The 19,470-nt window shown below is 49.7% G+C and overlaps 8 protein-coding genes across 8 annotated transcripts; 6 read left to right on the plus strand and 2 right to left on the minus strand.

Moving 5' to 3' along the window:
• Window positions 1-669: 669 nt before the first annotated feature.
• Window positions 670-1,548, minus strand: EPUS_01136 (uncharacterized protein; the record flags this gene model as incomplete). The annotated part of the gene is made up of 2 exons (XM_007807048.1): window positions 670-1,335; window positions 1,393-1,548. 2 exons carry the CDS (start codon window positions 1,546-1,548, stop codon window positions 670-672), a joined length of 822 nt encoding a protein of 273 aa, XP_007805239.1.
• A 321-nt stretch (window positions 1,549-1,869) lies between these two features.
• On the plus strand, window positions 1,870-2,700 carry EPUS_01137 (uncharacterized protein; the record flags this gene model as incomplete). The annotated part of the gene is made up of 1 exon (XM_007807049.1): window positions 1,870-2,700. The coding sequence occupies one exon, from the start codon at window positions 1,870-1,872 to the stop codon at window positions 2,698-2,700; it is 831 nt and encodes a 276-aa protein (XP_007805240.1).
• Window positions 2,701-3,559: 859 nt separating this feature from the next.
• On the plus strand, window positions 3,560-5,163 carry EPUS_01138 (uncharacterized protein; the record flags this gene model as incomplete). The annotated part of the gene is made up of 2 exons (XM_007807050.1): window positions 3,560-4,735; window positions 4,792-5,163. The coding sequence occupies 2 exons, from the start codon at window positions 3,560-3,562 to the stop codon at window positions 5,161-5,163; spliced, it is 1,548 nt and encodes a 515-aa protein (XP_007805241.1).
• Window positions 5,164-5,352: 189 nt separating this feature from the next.
• On the minus strand, window positions 5,353-6,615 carry EPUS_01139 (uncharacterized protein; the record flags this gene model as incomplete). Its single annotated transcript, XM_007807051.1, has 1 exon — window positions 5,353-6,615. The coding sequence occupies one exon, from the start codon at window positions 6,613-6,615 to the stop codon at window positions 5,353-5,355; it is 1,263 nt and encodes a 420-aa protein (XP_007805242.1).
• Window positions 6,616-9,599: 2,984 nt separating this feature from the next.
• On the plus strand, window positions 9,600-10,775 carry EPUS_01140 (uncharacterized protein; the record flags this gene model as incomplete). The annotated part of the gene is made up of 2 exons (XM_007807052.1): window positions 9,600-9,768; window positions 9,817-10,775. The coding sequence occupies 2 exons, from the start codon at window positions 9,600-9,602 to the stop codon at window positions 10,773-10,775; spliced, it is 1,128 nt and encodes a 375-aa protein (XP_007805243.1).
• Window positions 10,776-11,578: 803 nt separating this feature from the next.
• On the plus strand, window positions 11,579-12,676 carry EPUS_01141 (uncharacterized protein; the record flags this gene model as incomplete). The annotated part of the gene is made up of 2 exons (XM_007807053.1): window positions 11,579-12,102; window positions 12,154-12,676. The coding sequence occupies 2 exons, from the start codon at window positions 11,579-11,581 to the stop codon at window positions 12,674-12,676; spliced, it is 1,047 nt and encodes a 348-aa protein (XP_007805244.1).
• Window positions 12,677-13,922: 1,246 nt separating this feature from the next.
• On the plus strand, window positions 13,923-15,053 carry EPUS_01142 (uncharacterized protein; the record flags this gene model as incomplete). The annotated part of the gene is made up of 1 exon (XM_007807054.1): window positions 13,923-15,053. The coding sequence occupies one exon, from the start codon at window positions 13,923-13,925 to the stop codon at window positions 15,051-15,053; it is 1,131 nt and encodes a 376-aa protein (XP_007805245.1).
• A 1,008-nt stretch (window positions 15,054-16,061) lies between these two features.
• On the plus strand, window positions 16,062-19,157 carry EPUS_01143 (uncharacterized protein; the record flags this gene model as incomplete). Its single annotated transcript, XM_007807055.1, has 2 exons — window positions 16,062-18,450; window positions 18,505-19,157. The coding sequence occupies 2 exons, from the start codon at window positions 16,062-16,064 to the stop codon at window positions 19,155-19,157; spliced, it is 3,042 nt and encodes a 1,013-aa protein (XP_007805246.1).
• Between the last annotated feature and the right edge of the window lie 313 nt (window positions 19,158-19,470).

The raw sequence follows: 19,470 nt of genomic DNA on the forward strand, positions 1-19,470 counted from the left end.
TGGCTTGAAGCACTTGACACATAAGCATGATGATTGGCCACATATAGCGCCCGGTTCGGCAACACTTTAGTGATTGACAGAGAATAAAAGAGTAAGAGAGGGACTAGATCTGGATAAACCACCTAATATGCGATTATAGGGGCACATCTGACGTGTTGAACGCACCAGTGGTCGGTTTGGGATACCCAACTCTAGGGAGAAAAGGGGTAAGAGAGCGCTAGTAAAGACGATCACAATTCGACCGGCCGATAGTTGACATAGTAAAGGGATGGAAAATGCATGTCACAGGTTCAAGAGGCAGTAACAGGGCTTGGTGTCCACACATCTCTGCCCATCTCGGTCCCGGTCTTGTAGGGTTAGTGATGGTGGACGGTTGCACATATTACTTGACTATATGGGAAAGTGGAAGAGTCCTTTCTATATGATAGATACTTGAATGGATTTTGGAACGGATGTCAGACACACAGATATAATTGTGATGTGATTGGTTGGACAAGTTTTTTATCTGCCTCATTAACCTAGCCTCCACCGGATGCTTATACTCCATTGAACCGCTATGACGCACTAACACCAGGGCAAATTAGAGAAAGGTGAAAAGATTTGGCCGCTCCACCACCTCACCGTCCTGCTAATTGAAAGGAAAGGATATCCCTCAGCTTCGCCTTCCACTCAGTTGTTTTGCTGACTGTTCAGAATCCTCAAGATCGCAAGGAACAAGTTGATGACATCAAGGTATAGGCTGATGGCCGCTGCGATCTCCTCCTCAACATGATAGTGCCTCATGACGAGCTGAGTATCCACCAAGATGTACCCACTGAAGATGAGTGCCGCCACAACACCGTAGATCAGCTCGACCGTGCTGCCGTGAGGGAAGAAAGCCGCCATGAACCCGAAGATGATGAGCACCCAGAGCGAGCCGAAGAGATAGGGCATCCAGCTCGTGAAATCGTATTTAGTTTGGCAGGCAAACAAGGTCAAGGCGACGAAGATACCAAGCGTGAGGATGAGGGCTTCGATCACGATCCGGGATTCGTAGAAGGACGTGATGACGCTGATGGAGTAGGCTTCGAGCACAGTGAAGCCGGTCAGGAAGAGTAGGTTTGTGGGGTAGCTCTTCCTCTTCCAGAAGGTCAGGAGCATGAAAGCGATAGCTCCGAAGAGGGAGGTCCACATCATCCAGCTGTTGGTTTGAATCCAGTGCCGATAGGACTTGGAGAAGAAAGACACGCAGGAGAGGGCAGCGGTCAGGAAGAGCTGAACAGTGAGGATGGCATAGACCTTTCGAACGAAAGCCATGCGAATATCGAGAGTGGCTTCTGAGACTGAGCCACCGAACTGGAGTAGCTGTCAGTATTGATTGCGCCGAAGATGATTTTCTATGGCTATATATACCTTGAAGTCATCGGGGACATTGTCGTCTTCGCCTCGTGGAGCACCGAGGAGGCCATCGCTGGAGCTGGCGTTCTGGTATGATGGTGGCGGTTGTGTGTAGTTTTCCTCAAGAGAGTCACGCTGAGGCGCTCGTTCATATCTTGTATTTGCGGCCATTGCGTGAGGTTTTAAGATTACTGAGGAGACAGAAGGGATAAAACTTAGAGATGAGCGATGACAGGAAGATGGATTGATTGATGTGAGACAGATGATGGTGCTTTGTGTCAGTCGATGATGCTAAACCGACTTAGCGAGTGGAACCTCCTGGAAAGGAAGGTCACGCGGTGGGTTTACTGCCTGCGCTGCTGCCTCTAACTTAGTTAAACCCCATGATGGACACACTCCTTTCCAGGAGAGCTTGAATACGAAGCAGGTTTTTAGATTGAGTCGTTGTAAAGTGTCTCTATTCCACCACTCCCTACCTCTGAACTTCCCAGAATGGCCAGCAATGGAGTTGCGACCACAGCTAGATTCAATGCCTCATTTCCGGCTGTAGGAAGCACTCCCCAACGCTCCATCACTCAAAATGGCTTCAAGATCACTACGCAGAAGCTTCCGATCCTCAAAGCAGAACCCATCGAGCAGATGACTTCAGCACTCGGAATTGCGCCGCCTGAAATGATATTCGGTGACAATTACGTAGCAGTCGAGCACGCTGCGTCTGGCTGGCGAATCTCGTTCAATGCCTTTGACGCGCTGGACCGAGTAGACAAGACGGGAGAGAAGAGGTTGAAAGTCGCATATTCTAAAGAATGGCAACAGAGTAGAGAAGATACTCATGATATCAAGGAAGTGGTCAAGCCGTTCGACTGGTCGTACACCACGGATTACAAAGGCACTCTATCTCCTCCTTCTCCCCCATTCCGCGTGTCATCGACACCGATACCCGTTGAACTTCTCAAACGACCCGACCCTATTCTGTTCTTCGATGATGTGATGCTTTATGAAGACGAGCTAGCAGACAATGGAATAGCTATGCTTTCCTGCAAGGTCCGGGTCATGCCTTCAAGAATGTTGCTGTTGTGCCGATTCTTTATGCGCCTCGACAATGTCATGTTGAGGCTTCGGGATACTCGGGTTTACGTTGACTTCGACAAAGGCGAGGTTATTCGGGAGTATGTCGCGAAAGAAGACGAGTACGAGAAGGTCAGGGAAGTTCTAGCTGGCAGAAGGGACGATGCTGCTGCCCAGTTGCGTGATCCAAACAAATTGGTAGATTTGTTGCCCATCGTGGCCAAGAGTTTAGAAAGCGTGACTTTGGGCAGCTGAGACGATCGGGTAGGCATGGTACAATCATGAGTTGGATTGACAACTCTACGCTGGTGGCCGCAGGGAAGGGCGGTGGCCAGGAACCATATGCTCTGCAGAGCCAATTTCAAAACGTCTGGTGAGCAGCGTACAATTCTATGCAAGACAGGTTGTTAAACTAACCGTGTACTTTAGAGCACGCACTTGAGCAGGATGTAAAGTTACTCGAAGGTTGAGAGATATGCTCACCTCTGTCTGTGAGAAACTGCTACTCTGCGCTTCGCTATGGGGGCAGGGCACGTGCTTGCCTTGTTGTCACAGATAAAAAATGGGTAGCAAAATTGGCTTGCTAGCCATGATTCACAATGAAGATGTGAGTGTGCAAAGCATATATCACTATTAATAGGCGGCTGAGGGAAGCAGTCCATTGTTCTTCGCCCTACGGGATTGAACCCTCCCCCAAAAAATCCAAAATGCGTTGCGATTGCGATGATCGTCACAAAGTCTAAGCTTTTCATCAGCTTTCAGAGGAGAGCTTACTACGGTATCAAGCATCAAGTTTGTTACGTTGTAGCCTGCAAATTGCATCATATAGACAACCGAAACAGGGTTCTGGACCCCGGTATGATGGCCCTTGTTCAAGATTCCAACCAAACCCGTGTACTTATAACTAGAGACCTGGTCCCGCAATATGTAACACCACTGAGGCACACCTGAACCTGCATGCTGTTGGACGGCAGCATCTTGTTTGTGTCAAGTCACATTTCCGCATTGGGTAGGTCACTTAAAACCCAAGGTGATCTACGAGAGTAGGAACCTCCAGAAATACAACTTTTTACTTCATCATATTATGCTAACATTCCTTTCTCTATCAGACATCATGGCATGTACTATAGTCGCGCTTTTATGTGTTTTTCAACCCATTCTCGCATCTCCTACCGTCCAACCAGATCCTGCCCTGGATGCAGTGGTTGCTCAGATTACTGCTGGTCCGACCTACCCTCCTCCCACGCGGACAGTCGATAGACGTGACCTGCTTTCTGACGCTGCGAGCTATGCGAACTCTTTATTAGATGGAGCACCATCATTTATTACGGATGGCGTTGCCAACTTCTTCCAGGGGTTTCCTACTGGAGAGGCAGTGCTGAAATCTGCAGGAATTAGCAGTACTGATTTGGACGCAGTTCCAACGCAGGCACTGAACATACCTGGATATGGCAATTGGACGACTGCAGGGTGGAATCTGAGAGTGCACGGTAATATTTTCAAGCAGCCCAACATTTCGGACGATAAAATCAACGATTTGGCCAACGTTTTCCTCATCGACACCTCCGTACAGGAACTGCCTCCCTCGCAATTGGCGCAGGCGGTAAACCTCACCAGGTCGATTTATGTCGTACAGCAGGGCGAGGAGAATGTGACGGTGGATATTGGGCCTGCTCCTTCAGCTGGTACAAATGGTGAACCAGGTGGTGGTGGTGGCGTTACGCCGCCTGGAGGCAGCCAACAGGTCACTCTACCTTATCCGACAACAGACCAAGGCGATTTCGATGTCTTCGTCCCACTCTCCGATCAAGGTCTTGAAGATGGCAACACTACTGGTCCTCCACAAAAGATCAACGTCTACGTCAACGGCACTGAAGCAGGGAATGCGACGTCTTACCTCGTCGCCACCGAAGGCCTCACCATTATTAGTGACATCGACGACATCCTGCGCGTCACTAAGATCTATGTGCCGAAGGAAGGTCTACTCAATTCGTTTGCTCGTCCCTTCACGCAGTGGATGAACATGCCAGACATTTACGCCAATTGGTCGACAGCCTTGCCAGACACTCACTTTCACTACCTTACAACAACACCAGAACAGGTCACGAGGAATTACATGGACTTCATATACAAGACATACCCAGGTGGCAGTTTCGACACCAGACCGCTAAACTTCAGCGATGTGAGTGCCACGTTGTCTATCCGTCGATTCCTCCTGGACAAAATATTCCTCACATACCCAAAACGCAAATTCGTGCTCGTGGCAGATACTAGTAACAGCGATGTCATGGTAAGGCTACTTAATCTTCTAGTTTCTGGTAGTGGTAAATGCTGACACGGGAATAGAAAGCATATCCCGCAATGGCCCAAGACTACCCCGGACAGGTTCAGTGCATCTTCCTGCGAAACACCTCTGCAACAGATGAGGAGAATAGATTTCCTTATGATACGTCTGGATTCGAGGGTTTGAATCAACAGATGTACATGTTCTTCCGCGTTCCTGATGACCTGACGAATTTGGACATCTCGAATGGGCAATGCTATAACGCATCAATACCGCAGAATGTGACGTTCGGATATCAAGGCTTGCCCTTCGGGATCGGAGAGTCACGAAAAGGCGCTGCACCCCGCCTGGTTGCGGTGTCAGAAAACCGATTGGGGCTGTCTCTAGGGGTTGTTTTGGCATTTATGGGAGCGGTTGCATTATTTGGGTCGTAATCGGTCTCTTGTATGATTGTTGGTGGAGGACCAGGTGTTTTATTCATTGCATAGTTCTAGCGCCTCGGACAGCTTGTATATCACTTTGTCGTTGCTAGCGAAGCGAGTCGCAGCACAAACCACATTAGATTATCAATTGTCTCGGAACGACTCAAAAGAAGAAGAAAAAGAACCAGTCTATTAAGTCTATCAGAGCTCATCATGAGGCGCAGCACTTGGCCTGCCACTATCCTTTCCCAAATCGATTCCCTTCTTTAACCTCCACTTCTCCCATAGCGCCCAGAAATCTTTCTCCATCGGTTTCTCCATCTGATCCGGCAGCACTACCATGTATTCCACGTATAGCTTGCCGAATTCATCTCCATCGTGATGCTCATGCAGGTGACCTTCGTGGTAGATTGGCATACCTTCTCCTTTTACCGTGTCCACTTGGCCGGGCTGCACAACCTGACCACGTTCTCGCGATAGCCGCACCACATGCCCATCCAGATGCGTGAGGTTTCGTGTCCATCCTCCCATCCAGGCTTCCCTCAGGCTTAGCACTTCTTTCCACCATAGGTCGTTGTCTTTTCTCCTGAAGAACGTGCCGTCAGTTTTGGCTGACTCCTCCTCGCCCAGCTTCGGCTCCTGTTCTTGTAATGTCAAGACCATATCCCCCGCCACATAGTCCGGACTCTCATCAGCCTCGTTCTCAAACCTCAGCCGCGTCCCCTTGGGCATTCCCTTCTCGATCACGGCCGTCAGCGTCACCGGCCTCCGGACCACCCTCGCACCTCCACAAACCGGACACGCATGCTTAATACTTTTTCCCTTCCCCCCACACCCATCACACTGCATCTGCACCTGCTGAAATATCCCCGGCGCAAGCATATGTTTTTGAATCACTGCCCCTCTTCCGCCACATTTCTGACAAGTCTCCACCACCCCATCTGCCGACCCTGACCCTTCACAATCTTCACAGATCTGCTGTTTCTCAACCGTAAACTCCGTTTCCCGTCCATTATAAAAATCCTTCAGTGGCAGCTGCATCCTCACCTCCATATCTGGCCCACGTCGCTGTCCACCTCCATGCCCGAAATGCCCTCCACCACCAAAGAACCGCGAGAATAGATCAAATGGATCATGATGCCCTCCGCCGCCACGTTGCCCTTGCTGATGCTGCTTCAGTCCCTCGTGGCCGTACTGATCGTAGATTTTGCGCAGATTGGAGTCTGACAGTGCTTCATAGGCTTCGGCCACTTCCACGAATTTGGCGTGTGCGGAGGAATTGTTGGGATTTTTGTCTGGATGGTATTTCTTGGAGAGGGTGCGGTAAGCGCGTTTGATTTCGCGGTCTGAGGCGGTTTTGGAGAGGCCGAGGAGGTTGTAGTAGTCTTCTGTTGCTGCAAGCAGCAGGGTGCTTAGGAGGAGGAGGACTGTGAGAGTGGAGACGAGGGAGGGGAGGAGGAACATGGTGCGTGATGCCCTTGGTGTGTGGATAACTTTGGGGAAGGGTCTCGATGAAGGCGTGGTTAGGGAGTGGGATGGCGCATCATTTGACAGCGGAATAGAAAGTAAGCAAGGATTTTCATCTCAGAGAATGACCAATTGACTGAGTGAGTTGGCGAGATATTCGCTTTGATGAATACTAACTAATGCTGCACTCAGTCATGAGGACAGGTTTACAGCTACAGCCCCGCGCGAAAGTATCCGGCCAAAACGCGTCATTTTTGAACACGCGTTTTTTTACACCCTTTTTCAAACAACTACCATGGCTCAACGCAAGGCTTTGGCGCCTCTTGAAATCAATAGAAGCTATGGCAAAGAGCTATCTCCATACCAACGAGGTCAAATTTCGGCGTACAAAGCCCTAGGGCTCACAAGTCGAGAGATTGGTCAAAATCTGCATTGCGGCAAATCCACTGTTTCTGATACCATTGTTCAAAATCCACTACGCAACAACGGCAAAAGCTTGCCTCGTTCAGGACGTCCTCAGGCCTTAAATAGGGTCTAAAAACGCAATATTTTACGCATTATTCGTATCAATCCGAAGATTACTTATCAAGCACTTCAGTCCGAAGTTGGTACTAGTGTTCATCGAAGGACTATTTATCAAATACTCAAAAACGAAGGCATTACCAATTGGATGGCCAAAAAAAGACCTCTATTGACTCCGCAATTGGCTGCTAAACGACTTACATGGTGTAAAGAACGACGAAATTGGACGTGGGCTGAGTGGAGCAAGATCATATTCAGTGATGAATGTTCGCTTGAAAGAGGCAGTGGGGCGCGTCGAACATGGGCCTTTCGTACACCACAACAACGTTTCAACCCAATTGAACACGTCTGGGCGCAACTCAAGCAATGGATTAATGATCACTACCCAGAGCTAATTAATATAGGCAAATCAGGGCAGGATTATTAACGATTGTTTAGAGCTATTTATGAGGGTTGGGATGCTATAGGAGAAGAAGCTATAACCAATCTCATCAAGAGCATGGATAGTAGGGTGAATGCGGTCATTGCGGCCAAAGGATGGTACACTAGATTCTGAATATCAACTGCCTATTCGGGAAATTAGCCCAGCCTCAATCTCTGGATGTTTCTGAACATTTTGAGCTATTTTTCATTAGAATCCAAAGAGTTCATAACTTACTATGGTGATTTGTATGAAGAGAGTCGATAATGTTGGTGGGGTACGAAAGTGGGGTTGGCCGGATACTTTTTTCCTAGTACTGTACCAGGAATTTGCGCCATTGGCCGCTTCGGTCACCATACGGAGTACTGTACCTTATACGGAGTAACTCATATCGGGTCGGCTGTCGGCTGAATGCTGAATGCTGAATGCTATTGTCCGCCAAGGTCCAAAGTTAGTTAAACGTGTCCATTCTCATAGCGGACATGATTTGAAACTTGCACTGGGCGTGCAGATGCAGTGTAGCCGTGCGATACGAATTCCTTGTCGTTTCAAGGCTTGTTTACCTTGCAGCCTCCTGTGCTGGTGCGATTGGCCGCTTTCCGAGCGTCGACTCCCCTTCTCCGCAGTTTTTGAGGCCGTTGCATAACTTACTGCATAGATGCTTTCGTTCCGTCCCTGTTCGTGTGCAACAGTTGTAAGGCGGCTGTCAGGGGATGCACGCTTGTGGCGTAAATAACTGGCCACTACCAGCACAGTCAAATCCAGTATCTACAACCTTCTCCTGAAAGCTTTTTCTCCTGCACGAATACGAAGACCAGTACATGAATGTTGATTTCCCCTTTTTGTGTGCAAGTAAGGATGAGCAAGACCGGATTCACTTTCAAAATGTCTCTGGTCATCCGAGCCCTCATACAGAGCCATAAAAGGCTGCTCTTTTGCAAAGAAAACTCTATCTGTTCAACGTGCATTTCTCCCTTGGCATGCAGGAACTGTTTGTCAAGGGATATGAGAGAGCGGGGAGGGGGAAAGAGAAAGACTTCCCTTGTTACTTTCCAAGAACATGGGTGAGAGGGGCGATGTGCTGTACAATGACATATTAGAGAACGGCTTTCGCACCGTTCCTTGGTGTTGTTTCGCCATTGGACCGTACCTGGGCATTAACGCTTCACAGGAACAAAAGACGCAGATTTCAACACACTCGGTTCGATCCTCAGTCCGTCGTCAGAGCCGCTTAGCAGACAGGATGTTCGATGGACTGGGTCTCTCTCGAGGGTGCCAGTACCGTGCTCACTGTAACGGAACCGTCTGGGGAGGTAGCCACCATCTTCACTGATGGAAACACCTTGACTATAAGGGAATGTCCTCTACCTTCACATCTAGCTACTGGTGAGTGGATACCAAAATTGTTTCTGCAATTAAACGCTAGCCCCAGTTGGGTCTTATGGCATTCCCTTCCACTTACAAATATTGGCTCTGTGACCACAACCTCTTTTCTACTTCTACTATTGACCACACTCCAACTTCTTGATTCCGCCCTCAGCAAGCAATATCATCACTCTCTGATATCATCATCCAACTGCTGAACAGTAAGTTGTTTGCCTTTCACTGGACTTTGCTTGTGGCGCAATCTCAAAAGTTCACAAGTGGAGCGAAGTACCATTGTGACATGACAGTTGTTTGGTCTTACTCTGGTCCCCGAGTTTTAAGGCTGTCATCATATCTTTTCACTGTCCCCCATACTTCGGTACAATCTTGGGCAATCTGAAAACCAGGCTGCGGTCTGTCACAAGCACTCTGCCATCCCTAGTCGGCCTAAAGCCTGCTGGGTTTTTCTAGGTGACCACCACTTAGCCTTGTGCCATTCTCAGCATCGTACTGTCTGGTTCCAGTTGCCACCAAGAGCAAGCTATAGCATGGTTGTGACCTCTGCTAGCTGACACTCATGATTTGCTTTCATCTTACTTTCCACTTTCACTTGACAACAGACCCCACGAGCAACCTCAGCTGACATTCTCTCGCACAGACTTGCAACACCAATATGAAGTCATTCCTTTTGGCTGCGCTAGCAGTTCTGATCACCTTTGCAACCAAGGTGGTTTCTGCCCCTACGCCTGCTTCAGTTGACAATGCCTGCATTGGAACTAGCTGCGTCTACCCTGCTGGAGGCGCTGATCATTCTACTCATCAACCCTCAGTCTTCAAGAATGGTGAGTACACTCATTCCTAAAATGATGCATGATACTCACTCTGGTCAGTTCTTATCAATGCTGGTGACCACGGCTTAGAAGCAATGCCAGTCAAGACCCTTGACCAAGACACAGCGCAAGCTGACAACAGTATGTGGGCGTATCCATGCCACGAAGGATGTCCTCGTGGATTCGAGGTGATTAACCTCGGTGGCGGCTGGTGTGCATGCCGTGGTGGCATTCGTAGCGAGAAACGTGATGCCGATCTTGCCCCACAAGTAATGAAGGACCCTGGCCGGTTTCCATTCGACCCTCGCGTCCATTGCACTAATACTCTGAAAGGTCGCTGTTCGAACGGACAAGCTGGTCTCTGGGACAGGCGCAATGGCCGTTGCTTCTGCGGATCAGCTAAAACTGTCGTTGACCTTGTCACTCGGAAAGAACAGAGCGTTTCACAAGATGCAGTTGACCGCGATGGGACATGTGCGGACACGATGGGGGTTCATTGTGCCAATGGAACGGTTGGTGTAGGGGACAATGACAGGCAGCGGTGTTGTGAAACAACATCCACGAACTCAACAAGGCCTGATGGAAATGCCACTACAAGCGACACGCTCACTAGCCGCCTTTTGCCACAGCCTCTCAAGTATCCCACCGGCATCTCCCTTGCTGATTGGAACGCCATCATTGTCACTTTGGTGCTTCTTGATGAGACGCTCAAGTCACAAACGGATTTTGGCCAAGTCTGTACCGGAGAGAAGGATCTTCAAGCTTTTGGTTTTCAACTCGAGATCTTCTCCAAGATTTGCCAACCTGAAATCACCATGCCTGTTGCACAACCCGAGATCGCCAAGGCTCAAAAGAGGGTCTATTCAGCGCTCTGGATCGACACCATCTTGGAAAGACACCACAACGGCGGCCTCTACGACTTCTATGGTGCGTGTGAGGAGGCGAAGGTACCTGACGCGGTTCCGTCCACTCTTGACAAAGAGTATATTCTCTCTCAACTCTGCTACATGGGCCATTGAACAAGGAGTTTGGGAAGGATCTAGGATACCCTGGTTCACTGAGGCGTATGGCTGGCTCAAAGATTCTTGCTATGGGATTTGCTATGACAGGCCTTGCTGCTTGGACGCTCCATGATCGTGCACGGTAGGCATCGCCCATCATTGCGCTTTGCTTTACCAAACTAAATAGAGACAAAGACAAAAACATCCCAGGATTTCAATTTTAGGTTCGAAGGACAAGTCGACAGATCTTTGCTTGTAGCATAGCTTAGCCGAGCACTGCACAAAATCAGTGACTCTCCAAGTTTCCAGTGATCGGTTTTATACAATTCTAATTAGAATTCGTCTTTTGATTGCTGCTTTTAGTCCCAGAGCCCCTGAAATCTGCTTGGCGGACCCAAAAAGGTTGGAAGTACACTGGCTAGATCACTGTACGTAATCGTATCTTGCGAAGTTAACATTCCACTCCTTGCCGCACGATGCTCTCTTTTACTTCAGACTTACAATATTTCATCGTCTATCAGCGCACTTTACCCCGCTTACCATACCCCCAAATGAGAAACAATGCCTGCAGAAGCCAGGTACGGAGAGCGCGTCGGCACTCGGGGTCTAAGCGTCAACAGCAAGTTGGGTTTAGAGAGGTTGATTTCTAATCACAGCATGATTCTTACCAGATGCAGAAGCTCCTGCGACCAACTGGTAGTGTCGTAGCTTGTGGTAACCGGAACTGTATTTCATCCAAGCTGCCCTATACTCAGACACTTTCTTGCCTCTCCAGCATATATCGACCCCACGCCTCACTGTCAAAGACCATATCCAAAAGTATGGCTTCCCAAAAGGCTGTTGTCGTTCAAGCACCCAAGCAAGCCGCAGTTGTGACTGATCGGCCCCTTCCGAAGCTCCGTCCTGGCTACCTCCTCGTGAAAGTCTGCGCCGTTGCCTTAAACCCGGCAGACTGGAAGCGCATTGACTTCGTCGGCCCAGCTGGCGCCCTTTCTGGCTGCGACTACGCTGGCGTCGTGGAAGAAACTGGCTCGGGCTACAAGAAGGACTGGAAGAAAGGAGACCGAATCTGCGGCATTTGCCATGGAGGCGATCAAATGCAATTGGAGAATGGCGCATTCGCAGAGCACATAGTTGTGAAGGCGGATGTGCAGATGAGGGTACCAGACTATCTGGGTGACGAAGAAGCAGCCACTCTGGGGGTCGGATTCATTACGGTTGGGCAAGGCTTGTTCCAGACTATGAAGTTGCCGTTGCCGACTGAGCCGGCAGAGGTACCAGAAACAATATTGATCTATGGCGGAAGTACAGCAACAGGCACCCTTGGCATCCAGCTTGCCAAACTGTGAGTCCCAAATCCACTACCCGGCCATGATGAAAAACTTACTCTCTGCAGAGCTGGCTGGAGAGTGATAACGACCTGCTCACCTCGTAATTTCGCCCTTGTCCAGTCCCTTGGCGCGGACGAGGTCTTCAATTATTCCGACAAAGACTGTGGTTCAAAGATCAGAGAATACACGTCCAACCAGCTCAAGTATGCATGGGACACCATCACTCTGCCAGCTTCGATGCAGATCTGTGCTGAGTCCCTCACGTCCGGAAGCGGTGCTCATTACGGTTGTCTTGCGAGGCCCGAACTTCCTCGCAAAGATGTTACGGTCACATTTACAATCGGCTACACATGCTTTGGAGAGACTTTCCGGATAGGTGGGAAACTTTGGGAGGCGGCTGATCTGCAGGATGACTATGAATTTGCAGTTGGGTGGACTGCCATGTTTGAGAAGCTCTTGGCGGAGAGAAAGGTGAAGGTGCATCCGCTGAAGGTTATGGACGGTGGACTGGATAAGCTGCTCGATGGGCTCGATCTGCTGAGGAATGATAAGGTCAGTGGGCAGAAGTTGGTGTACCGGGTTGGCTAAGGATCTTACTGGAAGAACCCCTACTTATCATTATATAGCCGCACGCAATCTGATGCCAAAGGCTTTCTTACAAGTCTACCCGGTACGCCGCAATGCTATTGCATATATCTTTGGCTATGAAGCTGCACCTGTAGATACAATGATAAAAGAGATCGTTGGCTTCTGGATGCAGTGCCTACACTAAGAGGTCGAAGCCGCAAAGACCAAACAAGAACTTCTTGAGCCCAAAGGACGGCAGGCCTGGGGGTCGTATGAGAATATATGGCCCAGTGAGGATGTAGTCTTTAGCAGGGTCCAAATAAATGAGGACAAGCTTCATCGGGGACTGAATGCCTCAGTGCTCAGTGAGTCTGGCCCAGTACGAGAAAGAGATAGAGAAGCCGAAAACGGGAAAGATCGACTTTCAGGGCACATTCGTTTGATCGCGCCTCAATAATAGCAACACACCCACACTTTGCTTGAGAATTTTCCATTCACGGTGATGTAATCGAGGAGAATTTGCGATACGCTGTTGACCACATACCATGAACACAGTGCAAAAGTAGAACCATATGGATGATGGCGATGCACACAATAATCCGCATCTGCATATCCTGATCCCATTTAATTCAGTCCAGGTCAGCCAGTGACCTCCATGTCAGTAGTATCTGAAAAGCAGTACGGAGTACTCCGTACTGTCAATGGTTATGACGTAAATTTAGAATATCTCTTAACAACAGCGGTTGTACCTCGGTTTGGAGTAGCGTTAGACTGAAGATCTAAAATTCGTGTTTTTTTCTACTTGATTTATTCTAACGATGGTTGTTCCCTTTGACCTTTTTTTCCACCCCTAGAGCATTGATAATATTCTCGCAAACCTCTATATGTCAGCCAGCGATTGGGCTCATTCTTGGCACCTCTCCCATTCAAGTTCCCCGTTCCGTCCTACACATGCTTGTGCGTAGCCCCGACAATGGTCCGGCGCAAGTCACACATGGTTGAAACAGATCGCAACCATCAAACTACAAACACCAGTTTTAAACATTAACCTGATGCCACCTCCAGTAGGGCAAAGATCCTTCGCCATGCTTAAAAACCCGAGCAGGGTCCGTTTCTGCTTCTGCTTATTCGAGTATTGATACATCGAGTATGTCGCATGTTGGTCTCGCTGGACTCTGGACGAGCCTTCCTTGTGACCAAATATCTGTCGCTCCTTTTTTTTGAACGGTTTCTTTTGTTCTTGCTCCGTTGCACAGGCGGCGTGACCATGCCTCCCAAAACAAAGTCTTCCAAAGCTACAGGTAGCGCCCGGCAATCTTCCCAAGCAGGGCCCAGCCAATCTTCCCATGCAACACCAAGACAGCCCTCTCAACCAGGAGCCAGCTGGTCTTCTCGACTGGACGTCAGGGAGAATCGTCAGCCAAATGCTAGCCAGTCTTCAAAAGATGCCCCAACCTTCGTTTTCCGAGGTGGAGGAGATGTCTTTCCCGGTCATCGTGAAGCGGGATCGGTAGAGTTGTCTGGGTCATCAGAGAATGCTGCGACTGCCAGCAATCCTCCCGGATCACGAGACCCACCAGGTACTACAACACCTTTACCCTCAGATCTGAATGTGATAAGCCCAGCACCCACGCTCGAGGAATGGTATGCAGCTGAGCAGAATCCCTGGAGCACATCTGTTATATCAAAACCAGAAATGTCCGGCATGGTTAGCATTAAGAGACAAGCTAGCGCTATGAGCGCATCGATAGATTGCCAATATGATGCCATGCTCAAGGTCCAAACAAGCATTGAGACGACGGAAAAAATCATCGCCATCGTCAAGGCAAAATTACAGCAATTGGAGAGCCGGGAGAAGTCTGAAGCCAACGAGCTACAAATACAGAGCTTCAAAAAGCAAATTGTAGCATTGCAGAATTGGATGCAGGTGAGGAAGGAAACGATGACTGCGTGGGAAAATAATGGCAAACCGAAATGGGTTGCTATCGACAAGCTTATAATGCAGGTCATGGCCATGGCTCAATGTTGGGCACACTGCCAACCGCCCGAGGATATGAGAGATTTTATTATGCGAGAGAAGACAGTTTTAGACAGGCAGCAGGCGGAAGCTGTGCAACAGCGCCGCGTCATGGAGGAACTCGAACAGAGGGTAAGACAGCTAAGGCGAAAAATGGTTCAGCATTTACCCAAGGACTTTGACACCGGGTGGGCCACCTACGAAGTGCAAGCACTCGAGATCAACAATGCCATTGGAGATCTGTGTGTGAGGAAGAAGCAAGCCTGGAGAAAAGTGGCAGACTGGGAGCTGGCTGAGAGGCAATTGGAAGATCTTCGCCATCATTACAACTCGATGTTGTCACAGGCGGCTTCAACTGCCACCGAGCATGCTGAACGATAATGCGCTTATGAGGGATGCTTCCGGCAATCTAGACCTTCTTCGCTGTGCTAAACTGATTTAGACAGACCATCTTAGCAGATTCACATCTAATGCTCCCATTTTCTAGGATGATCTCCATCCATTATTATTCTATCCGGTCAGGGATCCCGTTTAACATGACTGCTAGCCAGACTACTTAGCAAACAGCCACTTTGTTGATCTTGGCACATGATTCTGCCTGGTAAGGATATTATGTATTATCCGGGAGAAACCGAATGGATGGATGATGAGCCGGTGGAGGGCTTGGGAAGTTTGCGGTGGACGAGCGTAGAGACAGCATTGGAGGAGATGAAGACCTGTGAGCCAGCCTCGGAGTTGGGCCGATTCATCAGGGAGAGATATCTATTCTTTCTAGAGTTGTAGGACCAGAGCCTTGTGGAGTGAGTGCTGGGAGGGCAAGGAGTGCAAGCCAGATACTTCCTTGGTTCCGGTTGTAGAGCAAGTGCCCTTCTTCCACGTACGCAGTCACGAAGTCTTTGCACTATTGTTACCATGATTGAAGCTAGGCGAGTCTCTGAGATGCGGTCATCGTGGTAAAAGGATGTTCATCTTCTCGGAGGTTTGTGTAACAAATATCGAATCGGTGCTGTAAGGTTATTGTCAATTATCATTACCGCTCGCTAGGCTAGCATAATAGCGCCTTGGGAACCTGTAATAGGGTTCAACCAGCCAGGTTTCGTGGGGCTCCTGTAGGGAGTACATACGAGTTTAGGGCAGGCACTGCAGTGGGAGAGCTGCCCAAGGCTTGGCAATGGCATCTGGACATTGGACTCGAATTCTTCTCGCTGCACATTCAATGAGTTGGATGTTTCGGCTGAAGAACTTCTCGCAAGGAGACGGAACCATATTACAGGCTGGTGTCGAGCTATCTTGGGGTGGTCTGTGATTTTGTTCCCTACGCTATGTGTTCTGCTTCGAGATAACAACTTGGTTGAAGAGTTGGCAAAGAAGTAGTTGGAATGAGGCGCCATGTCCCATCATGGTGCCAGTCAATCACCCGGCCTTCAACATGCAGCATACAACAATAATCCCGGCCGACCACTGTCCTCGCATCAACATGCGCGAACTCCGGCAGCACCCTCACCTGCTGGCTATCAACAAGCAGGTTCCTTTTCTGGACAGTCGAATCCTGGCGCACAAGATGGTCAAAATGGAGCAGCGGCGCAGCAACAATATGGAGGGGATCCGAATGCTTCATACTTTCCAACTCAAGGATCAGACGCTAGTGCCGGTCTGGTAGGACAAATGGGCGGGCTCGCCATCTCAGGCGATAGCTATGCACCCCAGAAGGCTCACAAGAAGAAGCAAAGGCACGCATATCATGACTTAGGCCAACCATCAGCTCCCTCACAGCCTCCGCCAGGGATAGCACAGGGGTATGGGAGCAGCCAGGGACAATTCTTGAATGCTGGGCAATTGCAACCGCAGGCGCCCGGAAGCCCATACATGGGGCAAAGTTCAGCGCAACCCATGGCTCATATGAGCACGGCAGATAGACTGAGGTCTGGCGAGGAGATGGTAGCCACGCAAGGGCGTGTCGACCCGGAACAGATCCCAAGCATCCCACGGTCGAGAGACGCAGCAGCGCAGTATTATCTGACACAAGTCTATCCTACCATGGAAAGACACCTTCCTCCACCTGCCGCCATCCCTTTCATTGCACACGATCAGGGTAATTCATCCCCCAAGTTTGCTCGATTGACCTTGAACAAGCTTCCATCCACTTCAGAGAGTTTAGCATCAACCGCCCTACCACTGGGGATGGTTCTACAGCCTCTCGCTCCTCTTCAAGAAGGCGAACAGCCAATACCTGTGCTGGACTTTGGCGATGCTGGCCCTCCTCGTTGCCGAAGGTGTAGAACATACATCAACCCCTTCATGACTTTTCGATCTGGCGGCAACAAACTCGTTTGCAACATGTGCAATTTCCCAAATGATGTTGCACCGGAATACTTTGCTCCTACTGACCCATCTGGCGTCCGTGTTGATCGTCACCAGCGGCCTGAATTGATGCTTGGAACGTGCGAATTCTTAGTACCCAAGGAGTACTGGGCGAGAGAGCCTGTAGGTCTCCGATGGCTTTTTCTGATAGACGTCAGTCAAGTCTCCCTGCAGCAAAAATTCGTCGAGTCTGTCTGTGAGGGCATTCGGCATGCACTGTACGATGATGAGTCAGAAGAAACAAGTTTTGTGCAGAATGGGACCGAGCCACCAGCAGGCAGATTATCAGCTGGAAGCAAAGTCGGCATCGTGACGTATGACAAAGAGGTCCATTTCTACAACCTGAGTGCTAGCCTTGACCAAGCTCAAATGATGGTTATGACAGACCTTGATGAACCATTTGTGCCACTTAGTGAGGGCTTGTTTGTTGATCCTCAGGAATCGAAACCAATCATATCTTCTTTGCTTAACCAACTACCGACGCTGTTTTCTGCTGCCAGAGCTCCTGAGCCGGCGCTTCTACCAACTCTCAATGCTGCACTAGCAGCTCTTGCAAGTACGGGCGGCAAAGTCCTGTGTGCCTTATCTACACTACCCACGGGGGGGCCTGGCAGACTTATTGTTCGAGATGATAGCAAGGGACGTGATCCTGATGATGAGAAGAAATTGCTCACAACAGACCATCCCGGTTTCAAGAAGACTGCGTCAAGTATGGTGTCTGCTGGGGTTGGAGTTGATTTCTTCCTTGCGGCGACTGGTGGCCAATATATGGACATAGCCACTATCGGCCATATCTCGGCCTTGACTGGCGGCGAAGTATTCCTCTATCCGAATTTCTATGCTCCGAGAGACCACGTGAAGCTCGCCAATGAGATCCGGCATGCTGCAACACGAGATACAGGATATCAAGCTTTGATGAAGGTTAGATGCTCGAATGGCCTGCAGGTCTCCTCATACCACGGCAACTTCCTCCAACACACCTTTGGAGCCGATCTAGAAATCGGCACCATAGACGCGGATAAAGCCATGGCCGTCGTCTTCTCTTATGATGGCAAGCTTGATACAAAGCTTGATGCTCATTTCCAAGCTGCTCTTCTCTACACTACTGCGTCCGGACAGAGACGAGTTCGGTGCATCAATATAGTTGCGGGGGTCATGGAGGGCGCCATGGAGTCCATGAGGACGGTCGACCAGGATGCTGTGGTGAGCATTATCGCTAAGGAGGCTTCATCGAAGCTAGCGGAGAGGAGCCTGAAGGATATAAGAGCCGGAATCACGGAAAAGACAATAGATATTCTGGCAGGATATCGAAAGAACTTCTCCGGCAGTCATCCTCCGGGTCAGTTGGTTCTACCAGAGAATCTGAAGGAGTTCTCGATGTACATGCTGGGCCTGATCAAATCGAGAGCTTTCAAAGGTATGATTAACCGTATCTCGCTATCAGTGCATGTGTTTTTCTGACTCTTGACAGCTGGTGGTGAACCTACAGACCGACGCGTCCATTCTTCACGCCTCCTTCGATCAGCCGGAGCTACAGAAACAGCACTCTATCTCTACCCTCGTATCTTCGCAATACACAATCTTTCCCCGTCAGATTGCTTTCCATCCTCGGACACTTCACAACTTGTTCTACCACCTACCCTGCGTGCCTCATTCTCCCGTGTCGAAGAAGGCGGCGCTTACCTAGTCGACAATGGGCAAGGAGTCATCCTCTGGCTGCACAGCCAAGTCTCTCCCAATCTGCTTGAAGACTTGTTCGGTCCAGGCAAGACTTCACTACAAGAGCTCGACCCCTGGCTTTCTGAGTTACCCGTCCTGGAAACACATCTTAATGCGCAAGTGCGGAACCTGATGGCCTATCTCAGCACCGTGCGGGGTTCAAAGGCTGCAACGATACAGATGGCGAGACAAGGCTTGGACGGTAGTGAATTCGAATTCGCACGCCTGTTGGTGGAGGATCGTAACAACGAGGCACAGAGCTATGTGGATTGGTTGGTGCACGTACATCGAGCGATTCAGCTGGAGCTGGCGGGCCAGAGGGAGAAGAGCGCTGGTGATGGCGATGGTGGTGCCGAGGGCATTTTGAGTAATCTGACCGGCTTGAAGGCGCCGTACTGGAATTGAAATGGAAGCACGAGACCATGACCTGTGGTGGGGGGGAGGGGTCGGTTTGAGAAGGAAATTCCATGGTTCATGTATTGATATCGACCGCTACATAAGCCATGACATGCTTTTTCTGCAAAGCAAGGGCGTCATGTTCTACCAGCGCAGCGTGAACTTATGCCGTCACCGTACAAGGCTGCTTTGCTGACCCGACAATGTGAGGCCCATGAAGTATTTTACCTACGCGCGACCAATGAGACGCTTGTCTTTCTGCACAAACCCGAGGACCGGAGGACCCCAAGGCGAAGGAAGAGCTACGTCGACATCGTGGCTA

This window comes from Endocarpon pusillum (genome assembly GCF_000464535.1).
Source record: "Endocarpon pusillum Z07020 unplaced genomic scaffold scaffold6441, whole genome shotgun sequence".
Classification (NCBI taxonomy): Eukaryota; Fungi; Ascomycota; class Eurotiomycetes; order Verrucariales; family Verrucariaceae; genus Endocarpon; species Endocarpon pusillum.